Raw genomic sequence first — 15,513 nt, 5'->3', positions numbered from 1 at the left:
TAACGAGATTTTCTAAACGTGTAGAAACCCGAGTTCATCAGAAAAAGTTTGAGGACTTAAGAGCAGTAACACTTGCAGTATACTGTAGTTTAAAACTTAGAAATGTAACCTTTTACTCTAGAATGTGACCTCTTTCACAAGGATTTAGTTTTCCAATACTCCAAAAAATCACCTCATGCTATGATCCAGCAGAATCCAATTATCAATTCACAAGACCATTTAGTGAAAAAAAGTCTGCCTGTACATGCACATGTCCAAATTCTACAGGCAAAAGATGACATTGATATTCCAAGCTGGACTTGAATACTAATGATAACTATTGCCTAAGGTTGAAACGCAAAATCAAGATGCTCTCCTTTGACCTGCACACATCCCTCAAAATACGTTTGCCCAGTCTTCGTCCATTAAACAACATACTACAAGAATGTAGTGTTGTAACATTTAATAGTTTCTCTCCAACAAAGTTTTCAAAGAAAACATGAAAACATTTTATTTTCTTTCCCCCTCCAATGACATTTATCCCACTACCTGCTTTTACCTTTACATAATTGACTTATGTCTTCAGGAAGCGTTAAATTAGCACACCTTGGAGAAGATGAGAACAGACCAGCAGGTTTGTGGAAAAGAGGATATACTGAGGATACTTCACTGAACAAACTGTCATGCAGCAATTCCTCTGGAGTTGGCCTTGAATTAAGAAAAGAGAATAAAACATTAAGAGTAAAGTGCTTCCAAAAAGGTTACATTTCAGTAAGAAATGTCTCCAGTAACAAGTACTGGCAAGTTATTCTAAATTATATTGGATTTCAGAAATTTTAATAGCAAAGACATCTACCAATTTTGTTCAATTCATGATGCATAACACACCACACAGTCTGCTTACACCCCAAGTTCAGATCTCACCTTCATTTAATATACATGGCATCCATTACAAACCCCTTTAATTACTCTAATCAGAGATGGAAAAATGCAAGTGCAAAGCCTCGATTAAAGAACAAAAGCATACTTCAGTTTTCAGAAGAAAGCTGTGGTGGACTGACATCACAAAAAAGTACTTTGAAAGAAGAGATTTGAAGAAAGCAGCCCTAATTCCAGTTACAACAGAGCTATAGTAACCACCACCAACTTCCAGACATGGAATCAGTAAAAGCTGTGAACTGAGAACTACAAATGCCTAAATAGTTTTCCCCCAAAATACTCAGATTAAATTTTGCACACTCAATTTCTACAGACCTGCCCCCGCAATGTTTTTCCTTTATAACAGTGAAAAGCCACAAACCCAAGAATTTCTTATAGGTAGCACCAATTGTCAGTATTCCAAAAAAGGTTCTGCAGCAGGTCTTCTAATTTCATATTGTCACTAGATGCTTAGACTGAATACTTGCCTCTTAGAAGGCTGGAATGTAAGGCATTTCTTCAGTAGAGCTATAATATTTTCAGAAAGGTTCTGGAACAGAAGAAAAATATAGAGGAGGTCTGTTTATTACTGTCTTAATTCAGCAAGCCACTTAGCTCATACTTAACTTTTAACATACAGACTATTCCTTTGAGGGCAATAAAATCATGCTAATAGTCAGAATCCTTTTACACAATGTCTCAAAATACACAGATGTTAAAATTCGGTGATTAATTTTGGGGGTGAGGACAAATTGAACTGTATAAACCTATGCTATCAAAACGTATAAAGTGGACCAGATAGGTAAGTTTCTAGAAGAAAATACTTAACTCCCAACACTTTGTAACTTACTAAACTATCCAGAGAGCTATCATATTTACTGTAATTGACTGTAATTTTAGGAAAGAATAAATATTACCAGTACCGGCTATTTGAAAGGATCTTAGATATGTAGTTCAGACATACTGCAGTACATCAAGTGACCAAATACGTGAAAAAACATAAACATGTTAAATACTATGCAACAATAATGAAATGTTTTGGATAAGACAGCATCAAAGTGCAAACTAGTTCCACAAACCTTAATAGTATCAAGGCAACCATGTTCTTCAGCCAATACAGTTACAATATCATCTACACAGCCTTTGAAAAATGAACAGAATAAAAAGTTAGAGCATATGAAAAAAAGTGATACCAATTAAAACAGGGTATCAAATAAAACCCCACCTCAATAAAAAGCATATAACTTGACTTTTTATTGACACTGCCACATCACCTGAAAGTGAATTCTCAAAATTAGAAATTAAAATTATCACCTATGCAGACAGAAAGTTGAAGCGTAAGAAAGGAGCACATCTAATTTAACAGCACACATCTTTTTGCAGGCTTAGTAAATACAGAGTGTCAGTCTGCCAAATAAATTAAACAGTCCCTCCACTCATAAAAAAACCACAAAACAAATCCCTGAAAGAACTTAAAAATAACTACATATAGAAGCTCAAAGTAGTTTTCATTTTGTTGCTACTTGTAGATAATTCTAGCAGTATTTTATAAGTTGTTTTCAACACATTATTGACAAAATAATTCCCAAATCAGGACATGAATGTTTTTCAGAGGATAAAGCTTACCAATAACTTGCATTCAACTTGAAGGGGACTGAAATGCTTCAGGAAGCTTTGTTAACAAATCACTTACCAAAACAGTCAGAATTTCAGCACCCAAGCACTAACTGGTGAACAAACAAGATGTTTCCACTAACAGTAACTAAATTTTAACAGTATTACTATTTGCTCTGGATAATAGTAACTGATAAAGCTTCATATTGCAAATTCATGCCCTTCCTCTCCCCATGGTTTATACATAAACCCCACAAGAAATAGAATTTTAACAGCCATAAAATAGTCCCACTTCTAGACTCATTTACATTAAACAAAAATTTCATGTCTACGGTAATGTTTTATAGTTTGTGGGTGAAGTCCAGAAACAAAAGCCTGGATACATGTCTCAGCTCTCTTTATTTTCTGTCTTCCTATTTGAGTTCTCCTTATTTGGGATTTGGTGCATAAGTGTACTAGTATGACACTAAAGAAATCTGTCCCTCCCAATTCCTAATTCCTTTCAGAAACCTCCTGCGACACAAAACAACAAATAACCATCAGTGTGACAACCTTTCCTGAGCATGCTTTTTTATAGCATGCCCTTGCTCTAACATACTCATAGCTTTTCTACGAAGTTATTTTTCCTGGCACCCACCTCTGTACCTTCCCTAGACCAGCAGCCATGCTTCAAATGTCTAATTCTGGAGATGAAAGCTGACAAAGGTAAAGTGCCTTAGGTCTGAGCATCACAAGCTGACTAGTCTGTAAAACTCTAATTATAGAACCACTTGGAAACTTAAAATATTGCTTTTGTGCTACTTACCTAACATAATTATAAATTTCAATCTTTCGGCTATCTCCAAGCTTTGGAATAATTTTCTCCCCTAAATAAATAATAAAATCAAATCAACAGCTGATACATAAAAGTATTTAGATAGTGTACACACCCACCTATATGCAAAGACAGTGAAATAAGCTTCTATATATCACTTCTAGATTTAGGAGAACTATCTGTTAGAACAGAATATGTTATCTACCCTGACTATAGCAGAAACAGTTTCATGCTGTCGTAAAAAACCAAAAAAGTATAATTTATAATGTCTCTTAACTGGAACAAATGCAAAGAGAAAAAAGCAAAACAAAGCCCCAAGCTGCATTAGCAAACCTGCAGGTTTATTATTAATTCATTGAACAAAACAGCTTTCAAAAACTTTTTTCCAATGTGAGCATGAACAAAGGTAATTAATTACTAAACACAGTAATCAAAGCTTGTATTACTGCACAGTGCAAAAAAAGTAATCTGAAAATCCCTTTAAAATATGCTTCAAAGGAATAATGATCTATGAACACTATGCAAATTTACAGAAGAGCAGAATGTGCAAAAGACTATTTCCAATGTCCTGATCTAATCACTATATAAACCACTATAGAAAACAAGTTCTTGACCATGGAATTGTCTGACAATTTAGTTAACTTACATAATGAGACTAAATATCAATATTGAGGTATTTGCTAGATCATATCTCCCTACAGAATTCTGCTGTCTTTGAATGAAAGAAATCCAGTTTGACATACACAACTATTAAAAATTATGCTGTCAGAATTCAGCTCCATTTCTATGGTCAAATAAGCATTTTCCAAATAAATCCTTAATTCTGTGAAGAAGCTCTTTAAACTCTGCCAATAGGGCTGATGCTCCCTTTTCCTCCTCTCTATGAAACTTTATGAGTTTCTCTTTCTTTCCAAGGAGAATAAGAGCATGAAAACAAAGGTTATTTCATGCTTAAAAGCACAATTAAGCCAACAAATTATCCAGACAGACTTCTTGGTTCAGAAGCTATTCCTCACTACAAATTTGATCATGCAATCACATCACTGTGGCATAACAAGCAGCTGCCCTTCATGGTTAACACATATATCAATCCAATGTCCATCCTACTATTTAATCTACCACCAATACTGTCCAGGTAAGATTTTTGGACTCAGGTGATGGGAACAGTGTCATGAACCCCATACTCAAGAGCAATCAATATAACTATTATCCAAGAGTCACTGTCAAGACAATTATCCTTTTACATACCATGCAAAGCTCAAATAATATTATACCAAGAGACCACAGATCTGATTTAGGGCCAGAAGGCAGAGGCTTCTCACACTGAGTATGATCACTTGGTTTGACTATTCCCTGTGCAATTACTTCAGGCGCCAGATATGATGGGTACCTAGAAAGAAGCAGCAGCATTAAGTAACATACTGTCTATCCAAAACAAACCTATCTTTCAGTTACAGTAATCCAAATAATTTTACATTCTGAGAAACTAGAAATATCAATCCAGATGGTTCTATTTTATTCATTCAGTATCTACACATTGCAGCAAAGTTTCAGTCCAATTGCAAAATACATAGTGCGTACTACATAAAAGGTCAAACCTTAATCACTAGTTCGGTGCTTTTGTGAGAGGAAATAACAGCAGCTTTCAAAACAGTGTATGTCTACATATCTCAAAAAAAATGTGTACTGAGTTTCAGCACTACTACATTAAATAAATGTATTCTAGACCCATATTTGGGGGTGGAGGTGGTGGCAGTATCCCCCTCCATTGACAGTGTTCCCATCAAATAATTTCTGAATTTGTAAAAAAAGTAGCAAAAGATGTTGAGGACATATTCTACACGCTGCTAGATCATTTAAAAATAACATTATTGCTTTTTCTGTCAACAATTCATTATAATACTTTAAAAATCTGAAATCACCTTTTGAAGGGAAACATCATTACTTCTTTTGGGCATTTGTCTAAGACTCAGATCAGTATTTAAATTGTAAACAACATGACACCTCAAAAAAACAAAAAGTGGCAAGGAAACACTGTAAAGCAGCATGTCACTTTGGCAAGATGGCAAGATCATGTGAAAATAAATCACAAAATGATGAAGTGACGAGGTCTACAATGTTGTGCAACAGTGAAGCACTGATTGTGCTTCTTCCTAAATTTAAAATTAGATTGTACCTCCAGAATCCAAGTCACAGGGAACTACTGCATTTGAAGGCAAGTCTAGGCAATAAGGACTGACATCATATAGTTACAGTAACATGCTTGCATGGTACCCATTCTCTGTCTTTCATTAATTTTACCTAGTCAGATAATAACCTCTTCAGTGGCATTATCAGAAGCTTCTGTGTAAGGGGTGTATGGAAGACATATTAAACCAGCAACCTATAAACTGTGCATACACATTTTTGAAGATGATTACTCAAACCAAATATATTTCCTGAAAATATACATCCCTGATGTATTTGTATTGTGCAGCTACATCCTTACCCTATAGGAAAATCAACATCAACACCTTGAGCAGTCATATGGTAGAGTCCAAATTTAGCCAGCTTCACATGTCCCTGAAAAGGAAAATAATAAATGATCAAGTGCAGCAGATTCTGACATTGGAAGAATCTGTGTTTAAGTTTAAAAAAAATATTTAAAGTATCATTTTTGCATTAGCTGTCAGAAGAGATACCTATAAAGTCATACTTCTCTGTATAGTCCATATATTTCCATTTCATCTGTTACACAGAATTCCACTGCAAGTTAATAACTGCTTATTTCTAATGCTTTTACTTTCCAAGACCATCAAGTAAACACCTTGTTTGGAACACATAAGAAAATCAGAACTTTTTAAGTTACCATATAATTTCAGTAAATTAAAAAGGCTTAAATACTCTATTGTACATTTTTCCTGTTTGAAAAATGTTCAAAATCCTATTTGAATCCTAGAACTCCCTAAGTTTCACCACTATTTCCTCACCTTTCCCATTTACCCAGCCTTGCTCCACCAGTCCTTCCCATCAACTCATTACTGTTTTGCTCTCCTTAACTGTATCAACACATATTTCAAGCCAACAAGTTTTCTAGGTGCCTCCTATTGTTCTGTGGAGGCAGAATATTAACATCAAAACAACAAAAAATAGGCATAGAAGTTAAACTGATATATTGTTCCTGACAGATTTTGAATATACTCAGCCAGCCTGCAGATGGTGCAACAGTGAAGCCTACAGCAGCAAGCTATTCAAGTGCAGGGGTAAAGTTTAAAAGTTTATGGTCTCATGGTCCCCTTTTGTTCTTTTTTAGACTGTTGGAGTATCTTAAAACCCTGAAGTACTTCTGCTTGTTAGAGCATTATTATGACTTTCATTTGTTTACAAGTAAGTCAAAACCAGTGTTCTTCCTTTCCTTCTTCCTTCCAAAGAGAGGATCTAGCTATTCTATCTAAAGTGAGGGGAATGAGAGGGGGGTTATGCAGACAGGATAAGCTCCTTAGCTGTCAGTTCAGATGAAGAGACCACTCTGAGTACAACAGCAGCTATTAATTTCTCTCAGCTTTTATGAGCAGAACCTGTAATCCACACTGCCAACTCAACAGTCTGTGACAACAGAATTGACAGACACTGGAATTAAAAACATTATCTTAAAAATCAAGTATATAAAAAAAATATCTGAGAAGTCAGGTATCAGATCACCATGAAACACAGGAAATATTATTAACAGCTAATTAGCTAGAATAAATATTTTCCCATTCAAACAGCTAGGAAGGTCTTGTAACTAACTGGAATGATGATAAGTAGACTTAAATTACCACCCTGAGAAAAAAAAAAAAAAGGGTGAAAAAAGTGGTTTGGGATAAAAAAAAAGGGAAAAGAGAAAAATAAAATCTGAAATATATTTGAAATTTAGGAAATGCAGAAAACTGTGGTTCTAAAAAAAACCAAACCCAACACTTTTCCAGATATGCTATTTTCCCCCCCATCAGAAGGGCTGTGACTGCCCAGTCTCCAAAGATAACACAGCATGCTCCTTGTTGGCAGCAAGAGGAAACAACAAAAAAACAAACCCATAGATTTATCCCCTGTAGTTGTACCTTTCGATCCAAAAGAATATTGCAAGGGGAGAGTGCTCGGTGGACCATTCCATGTTTGTTCATATATTGCAAGCCTTGCAAAACCTCATATGCTATGCATAAGATCCTTGAAGAACTGGAAAAAAAAAAAAAAAGACCAGTGTTATACTGAATGTTTCCCTTTTTAATTTATAAAAATGCACCATTCCATAGTTATTCCAAACACAAGTGAGACATTTACAATTCCTGAACAGCGTAAGGAATCAATATTGAATATGGTAGGATATGGTCAGAGCCATACACAACTTCTCAATATCCCACAACTAGGTTTCTTCACACTGAACTGGTCCTTAAAACCACAAAGTATAAAATATTCTCTGCAATAGAAACTGTGAGATATACCTCAACTAATTGGGAAAAAAAATCCCAACCCTCCTTTATTTTTATTTGCTTTGCCTCAGTTTGCTATTGGTGTTCACAGAGAAGTTCAACTAAATAAAAACTTTTGAAACTCAGATGTTAACTGGAGCTCAGCTAGAAGATAGTGCAGAGGCATGGCTAGATTACACCTATAGTATTCAGTCATCTCAACATCTAAAACAAAAAAAGAAACAAAAGAAAGGGCAGAAAACTTAATTTTCAGCACATTTTGATTTACAGCCTTGGCAGCAACCACCTTACCATCTTTCGACAGAAACTATGAACTTTACCATCCAAAACATTTGGACATAACTATATATTTAGACAGAAGTTACCATTTACTACAAGAACTGGTAAATCTAAAGAGGAGTTTCTGTGAACAAGTGAAGAGGAATTTGTACCGAGACCATCAGTATTAAGCTTCAAAAGCGCATACAAAATAAGAACAAAAGGCAGAGTTCTGAGTCCCCCAGAAAGATTCCTTTTAACTGTTACCTTCCTCATTTCCCACCCACATCCTCCCTCAGAGCACATTTGAGGTCTGTTTGGCAAATTTATTGCTGAAGGCACTGGTTTACAAAATGTCCAGAAACTAAAGCATACGTACTTATGAAGGCATACCCTATTTTTTTTTTTTTTTTCTTCATTGTTAAAGAATAACACACAATAGGATTCCGGACAAGGCTTACCACCTCTTTCTTATTAAAAATTTGTGTAACAGCAAAACGAGGGGGAACATTATGAACTGGCAGGAGTGACAAGCCAACCAACTGACTAAACATCAAAATTTAGTAAATTAAAGCTTTATTAGTTGCTATTTATACCTGATGGAATATCAGAATTTTGTAACAAGAGTAAATAGCTAGATTTTGACAAAAGCCACAATTCCAGGGCAACAGAGAAATACTGAAAAGAGCTGTTTCCAAAATATTCTAAGGCCACCATTAAATTACCTTACATGGAGCTATTCTCTAGACTCTACCCTTTTTCCTAGGAGAGCTCTGTACTAATTTACCTTAGTTGTGAAGATACACTTTTAAGTGAAATTTTAAGCACAAAGGGAATCTATTGTTGCATACATCCACACTGCTGTATCCTCCATCATAGCATTTGGAAGTCATTCTCAAGGTCTTAGCAATTCAACCAAAACCACATGGCTAATAACCACAAAACCAAAACAAAAATCCCACAACTATCTCTCTCCTCTCTCACTGGCACTTTTTCTTTCCCATCCCTCCCACCTCCAAGTTATACAACACACCACAGCATCAGAAACCACTAGCTGTGTAGTGTTTCCTCCCAGTCATTCCTGGGCCAAGATTTAACTGTGGTAAAAAATTTACCTTCCTTGTGCAGTTTTTTTTGTCTGCAATGTAGATATTAACAATAATGGTTACAAACAGAATACTTTCTCTTGCTTTTTACGGAATTTTGCAAAACAAGACATGAAAAATAGATTATGAAGAATTCCTGTTTTCAGTAAGGAAACAATTGCATGTGAACAATTAGTACATGACGAGATAATTTAGCCTAAAAAGTGTTTCTTTGTATTAAAAAAAAAATCAAAACAAATATAAAGTGCAATTTTGTGGCCGTTGTGTCTCAGGAGTGCAGTGTGCTCCAGCGGCACTATGGGCCCTCAGACACCCATTTATTCTCCATGTTCTCTTGCAAGTCATAAAAATAGAACCCGGGCAAATGCCTGAAAATACTGCTTTGGAATTCTCTGCTCCTCAAGATAAGTCGTCCATAGCATTACAACGACCAGCAACACATATTTTTCATCGTGCATAATTCTCAGTGTTAAACTTTTGATGCCACCCGGCTGGGGAGAAGTGTTCAGCCAAGCACCTCACCCTCAAGCTGAAGCATGTACGCCACCTCCCCAAGAGAGAGGGAATGCTGTGTAACAAGCTCTTCATAGTGCTGTTGCACATTATCTAGTTCTTATTTAATTTATTAGGTAAAACACACTGTTTGTGGTTATTACCCCTGAGATTTGCATTTAACTGCAAAAGGCCTGGCACAAACACTCACCACTGTTACCGAGTACAAGAATCTCTCTGCTTTAAACTCCCCAAGGCCAAGTTTGACAGCAAGCAGTCCCTTGCCTCCTGGAGATCGTTACCAAGGCTATCCCCTTGCTTCAGTGGGGCTCAGCTCCCAGCTTCTACAGCAACTCTGTCAACACTGCAATGGGGTTCTGCAAGTGCAGAAGGTACAGAAGTGCAGAAGGTACACTTCTTCCAAGCTTCAGATTAAGGTGACATTTAAAAAGGCCCCATAAATAGAAAAAGAAAGCAGAGTCCTAAACAAAGAGGACATTTACTATATCCAGTGTTAGGGTATTGTTTTCCGTGATTATCTGGAAGTCTATTTTTCAATAGGCTAGCAAGTGTCAAACTATGATAGATCTAGAGGAGTGGTTTAGCCGCTGGGGCTCTGGAACTGCAGAGGTGTCAGTACTCTCCTCCTTTAACAGGTGGTGAGGAAAAACAGCAAAGTATTAGAAACAGCACAGGAGAAAAGGCAGCCCAATGAAAGTGTGGCAGGTTCAACACCAACCATGCTACACCACGGACCTAACAAGAGCCACAAAGACAGTTGTGTGGCATGAAATACCCTGTTCATCTCAGCAACTAATCATCATGGTTGTGACTTTAAACTATTGTGAAGTGAATCATTCCACTGCTCAAGGCAGACATGGTATGAGGCAGTAAGTAAAAGCATAAAAGTGTGACATGCACTTCAACCACTGGCAGATCTGGAGGGACACTGGTTGTCTTCGGTTTCCTAGCTCTCCTAACAAGGCTTGTTTTAAGGTTCTTTTCCTCTCCACAAATGTGAGAAAGAGAGAAGCAACAAGAGTTTCTCTGCAAAAGGAACAATTCACAGGCAGTTAAAAAGGCATGATCTCTCTACAACTACTAGTGCATTTCCAAGGAGCAGGCTTTGTTTCAATTCTCAATCTGGATACCAACAAATCTGCTCTGCTGTAGCCTACTCAGGCTTTTGAAAACAGGTTCTCTTTAAGTGAAAGGATTGCACATTGATGTAAAATCAAGCTGCTTAGATTTAATCATTGCCTGCTTTTTTCCTGGTTTAGAGAAAAAGAAATGTAGCCATGAAGAGGGGCCATTTTCTGTTCCTTCATTCTAGAAATTAAGAATTAAAAAATTATAAGGATTAAAACTAATATCAGGTTTAGGTCTGTAACTTGAATGTAACCATAGCAAAGGAAGCACAAAGGATAAAAGATTAATTTCTGAGGGAGGAATTCAGTTAAGTAGGAATGGGAAAAAAAAAATATCTCTACAAGTTGATACGAGCAAGTTCAGCCAACAGTGCAAAACTAGCATGGTTGAAAGGCATGTGCTTGGCATTCATGGGTGGAGAGAGAAAGGAAGACGACTTAAAAACCCACAAAAATGAGTATTATTTCATTACCTCCAGAATTTGTCAGACCAAAAGCTATACCAGACAAATGACTAATTTCCACACTGTAATAGTACACAGGTGGCTGCATTGTGCCTTCACAAAAAAACATTAACTTTTCCACTGAGCAGGCAGCCTGATCTCCAGCCTGTTCAATTCTTACTGTTAAGCACACAAAACCATCTTCTGGAAGTCTACTTCAGAAATAAAGAAATACTTCAGAAATAAATTCCTAACCTGTCAGGAAACAGATGTTTTAGTAGAGTTTCAATATCCTGTGGTGTTGCAAACTCACTGATTAAATAATCTGATTGCTTAGGACACTTTTGTCACTTTTTGGATTCAGAAGGAAAAAAAAAAAATTCTTCTTAGTGCACCCACTGCAATCTTCCAGCTGACTCAGAAAAGCTTCCAGGCCAGGGTGAAAGGGAAAAGTTGTACTAGAAGAAATTGGCATACTGAGAATCTTACCTTTCTTCAAAAGGATCGGATATTAACAAACTGAGAGAAGAGGGAAAGAGGGATTTATCAGGAACCTTGGTTCCTGATAATAAACCCCTAAAATAATTAGTGAAATAGAGAGATAGTGACAGAGAAGCACATGGGAACAAACATCTAGGAAGACCTGCCCATGCCATAGGTCAACAGAAGCCCAAGATCAAAAAATAAAAAGGTTAGTAATGCATTTAGAAGTTAGAAAGTTTATGACAGAAAGGTGGGATTCTGAGTTCTTGCGACAATCAACAATCACACCTATGTATTATTCAGTTTGAATGGTTATTATTTGTGATTATTAATGGGAATGATAATGCAGCTGCTTGTAGAAGCAGGAGGCTGGATTCCAAGACAAGATGCTCGAGGAACAAATAACATTCTGCAACTGATTATTTCCATTTTAGATAAAATTACTGGTCTTCTAAATCCTGCAAATGGTCATACTAGCTCAGACCAAAAAGTATTGAGACCACTATCCTTTTTCCAAAATAGAAGACAGGCCAATGCCTCAGAGAGAGGAAATGCAAAACAAGCACATATGAAACGTTCCCTGATATTTTCCTGGCTTCCAACCTCTTTAATTCAAGCTTGCTTCTGCATAAAAAGTTTGCCTCCCAAGCATCACATCTGATGATGTCAGAACATAAAGTAAACCCTGCAAGACTCAACAGCTCTTGTAGCAGGATACCCATTATTCCAAGTCTTTTATCAACGTTCACAGAATATCCACAAGTTACCGTGGAAATTCACAGCCACCAAGTATTCTGTTGGTAAGATCTCCTTGCTGTCTAACTTAATCATGAGGTTCTCTTCATGGTGCCCTGTTGCCCTAACCTCCAGAAAGCCAATTTTAAATTTCAGCTTCAAGCAACAAAAAGCAATTTCATAACTCCAGAGTAGGAAAAGTGATTTTGGAAAAATGCATTTGACAGCTAGCAGCAGTAGTCCCTACATATACTACAGATCATCTTCAATACTTAAGAACAAGAGGACTGTAGATCACACAGCTGGAAATCAGAGATAGGTAGATAAGACTATAAGACATACTGGAGATTAGACTTGACTGAAACTTTTGGAATAGAAGAATTCCAACAGGAGAAAAGAAACAACGAAGAGAGAAAATTTCAGCAGTCATGTCAGTATTATGGAAGCTAGAGGTTCACACAAGTTTCTTTTCCTCCAGTTTAATGGAAAATTAATGCTAATCCGCACATGAATTCACCATATTAATCATCTTTAAACAGAAGCGCATTCAAGGCATTAACTGGAAATGCATCTTCTCCATCCTTTTTTTGATGTTGAAATAAAATAATTTAACATGAAAGAGTAATTTGTTATCTCAAAAGATCTTGCTGCCTGCTTGCCATCTCCAGTCCTACCTTCTCCTAGAGAAAGAAATCTCCCTTTTTGATGAGTTTGACCCAAGCAGCTGTAGTCACTGCAGTGCAATTAACCAGAACACAGATGTATGTGGACAGCAGTAGAAGAGCAAAGATAACTGGGGTTGGTGGTAAAGCGGAGGCAGCAGCAAAAATACTGGGGAGAGAAAAAAAATATTTCTAGTTGTTACAGACCCATTTGTGCTATTTTTAACTGGTTATGGCCAGTTGTAAATTTCACTTGCTTTTATGCTTTGCTAACAGTTAACACGGAGTACCAAATCCATTTTGTAGAAGGAAGAAAGCTGTGCTTGGCAAGTACTGAGAGTGCAATCAACCTTTAATGGGCTATTTTGAGTAAGAGTGTTTCATCTAGTGAAATTAACAGAGGCCACACTGGAATCTGAAACAACACAGGACTGGCACCAGAAAGCAAGCCTCATCATCTACTTAACAGTAGAGCACCCTAGTACCTACTAGAGACATATATATGGATTAGTGTTAAGTAATACTTCTTCAGTGCAGTGGCAACTCAATACAAAAGGAAATTGCTAACAAAAACTGGAACTAGAACTATTTTGACTTCCCTCAGAAAGGCAGAGCAAGACCAACCGGGCTAAAATTATGCTGATGATACCATGTTCCACGGTTTCTCTTTCCTCAGAGTTAGAACTCCTGGGTACCTACACAGAAATGCATGCGTAAGGAAGTCCTTTATCAAATCTGTGCATCCTGTTCTAACACCGTAATACTGTAAACTCTAGAGGAAGGGAGCCTCAGCAGCCAGGAATCTTAAGAAGCTTTATGGCACTGATACACAGGAGCAAAAACACGGGTTCCTCTTCCAAAGAGGAGTGTCAGACAGGGTCTGCCCAGAGGAAGCACACCAGAGCAACACCAACCAGCAAAGTCATCAATCATTACCCTAGAACTTGTGAAACTAACACACATTCGGAATTCAGGAAGGAGATTCATCACAAAAAACTGTGTCTGTTCAAAGTGGAACGGTGGAACGGAACCAGGTTGTGAACAGATGTAATGTTTCTGAACTCATTAAAGTGACAATATTTCAATACAAGCAAAACTATAAAACAAAGAAAATGACATTTGCAGTTAGTTCCATTACTGCCAACAATGCAGATATACTGGTTAGGAGTGGTGTGGCCAAGTGGTAACAGCAAAGGATAAAGTTTGGGTATAATCCCAGCTGAGACAATCACTACAGTGACCCCAAGAAAGCCATCTGACCTCCTTATGCCTCAGTCAACCAGCTGGAAAACTGGATAAAAAGCAGGACTGGGTTGAAAAACAGATGTGCAGATAAATTGGGTCTTCCTGGGTAAATAAATTACAAAATACCCTATACAGAACATAAAGAGTTTGATGCAGGTGGGAATGGTTTATTTAGCACTTTATTATGTGTTTGATTAAAAAATGTCACTAGGGACCCAGATTGTAAACACTGCCAATTTACTTGGAAATGCATTCACGTTATCAGAATGAACTGAACTGGAAGGGAATGCAACAAGCAGAGAAGACCAAAAAAAAAAAAAAGAATTTTATAGGCAAAGTCTTCAGGAAGTCTCTAACTCATGCACAGAGGTATTTCACACAGGATATCTTCAACAAGTTCATATTGCTCAGCTGAGGAAACTCAAGAACTCCTTTCATTCCTTTTTTAAAGTTCTAAACTGCAAGCACGACTTTAAAAGCAACGCAAATGATGTTACATTTTTACGATGGTCTCAACTTGTAATGTACAATAAAAAAGTCCATAAAACAATGAAGGTGTAGATAAAGAACGACTTCATATATAGAGCAGTTTGCACACAAAGATTTTTAATAGGTGATTTTTCAGATCACTATCAGTATGACTGATTTAAGTGTATCTGCTCCTCATAAAGCAAAGATTTTAAAACATCGCACCTTGAATTCCTTTAAGACATCTAGCATTCATCCCATAAATTGTGGGAGTAAAGGAACAAAGTCCTTGTGAAAAGTACGCACACATTATAAAGCACCATCTTAACAAAACTTCCAGTGCCATCTGGTTTAGTGCACAGAAGGGTAAAGACACACTCACATTCTCAGTTTTTGATCTTGCCACTGATTAACTTCTGAAAAATAATTTTTTGCATCTTACCCTAGCTGGATCACATGTAAAAGGTACAATAAAGATACTTTTAATTGAACCAAAAAGTGCAACAAAATAAACATTTCAATCACCACATGTAAAGATTAGGTAAAGAGGCCTCATTTAAAACCAGATCACAGTCAGCATTCTTATCACAGACAATGCATTCTGAGATAAGTAACACAACAGAAGTAAACGCACAGGTGATAAGAGAACAAGAGCTAATGGGATGAAAATCAAGACAGTGACCTCGAGATACAATAAAGA

General features: G+C 36.8%; 1 protein-coding gene across 7 annotated transcripts in view; it reads right to left on the bottom strand.

Moving 5' to 3' along the window:
• Positions 1-15,513, bottom strand: part of TBCK (TBC1 domain containing kinase) — a 152,633-nt gene that overhangs the window by 115,567 nt on the left and 21,553 nt on the right. For all 7 annotated transcript variants that reach the window (XR_003398258.1, XR_003398260.1, XR_003398259.1 and 4 more), the window contains exons 4-10: positions 7,405-7,519; positions 5,814-5,887; positions 4,574-4,715; positions 3,317-3,377; positions 1,977-2,038; positions 1,386-1,447; positions 539-687 (exon numbers count right to left, since the gene is read on the bottom strand). Coding sequence is in view for 2 of the 7 variants with exons in the window: in XM_026847359.1 (XP_026703160.1) it covers positions 539-687; positions 1,386-1,447; positions 1,977-2,038; positions 3,317-3,377; positions 4,574-4,715; positions 5,814-5,887; positions 7,405-7,519 (665 nt within the window). In the remaining 5 variants the exon portion in view is untranslated. The remainder of the gene's footprint in view (positions 1-538; positions 688-1,385; positions 1,448-1,976; positions 2,039-3,316; positions 3,378-4,573; positions 4,716-5,813; positions 5,888-7,404; positions 7,520-15,513) is intronic.

This window comes from Athene cunicularia, assembly GCF_003259725.1.
Source record: "Athene cunicularia isolate RWA chromosome 4 unlocalized genomic scaffold, athCun1 chr4_part2, whole genome shotgun sequence".
NCBI lineage: Eukaryota > Metazoa > Chordata > Aves > Strigiformes > Strigidae > Athene > Athene cunicularia.
The sequence above is the reverse complement of the archived record's forward strand: the minus strand, read 5'-3'. Positions and strand labels throughout refer to the sequence as shown.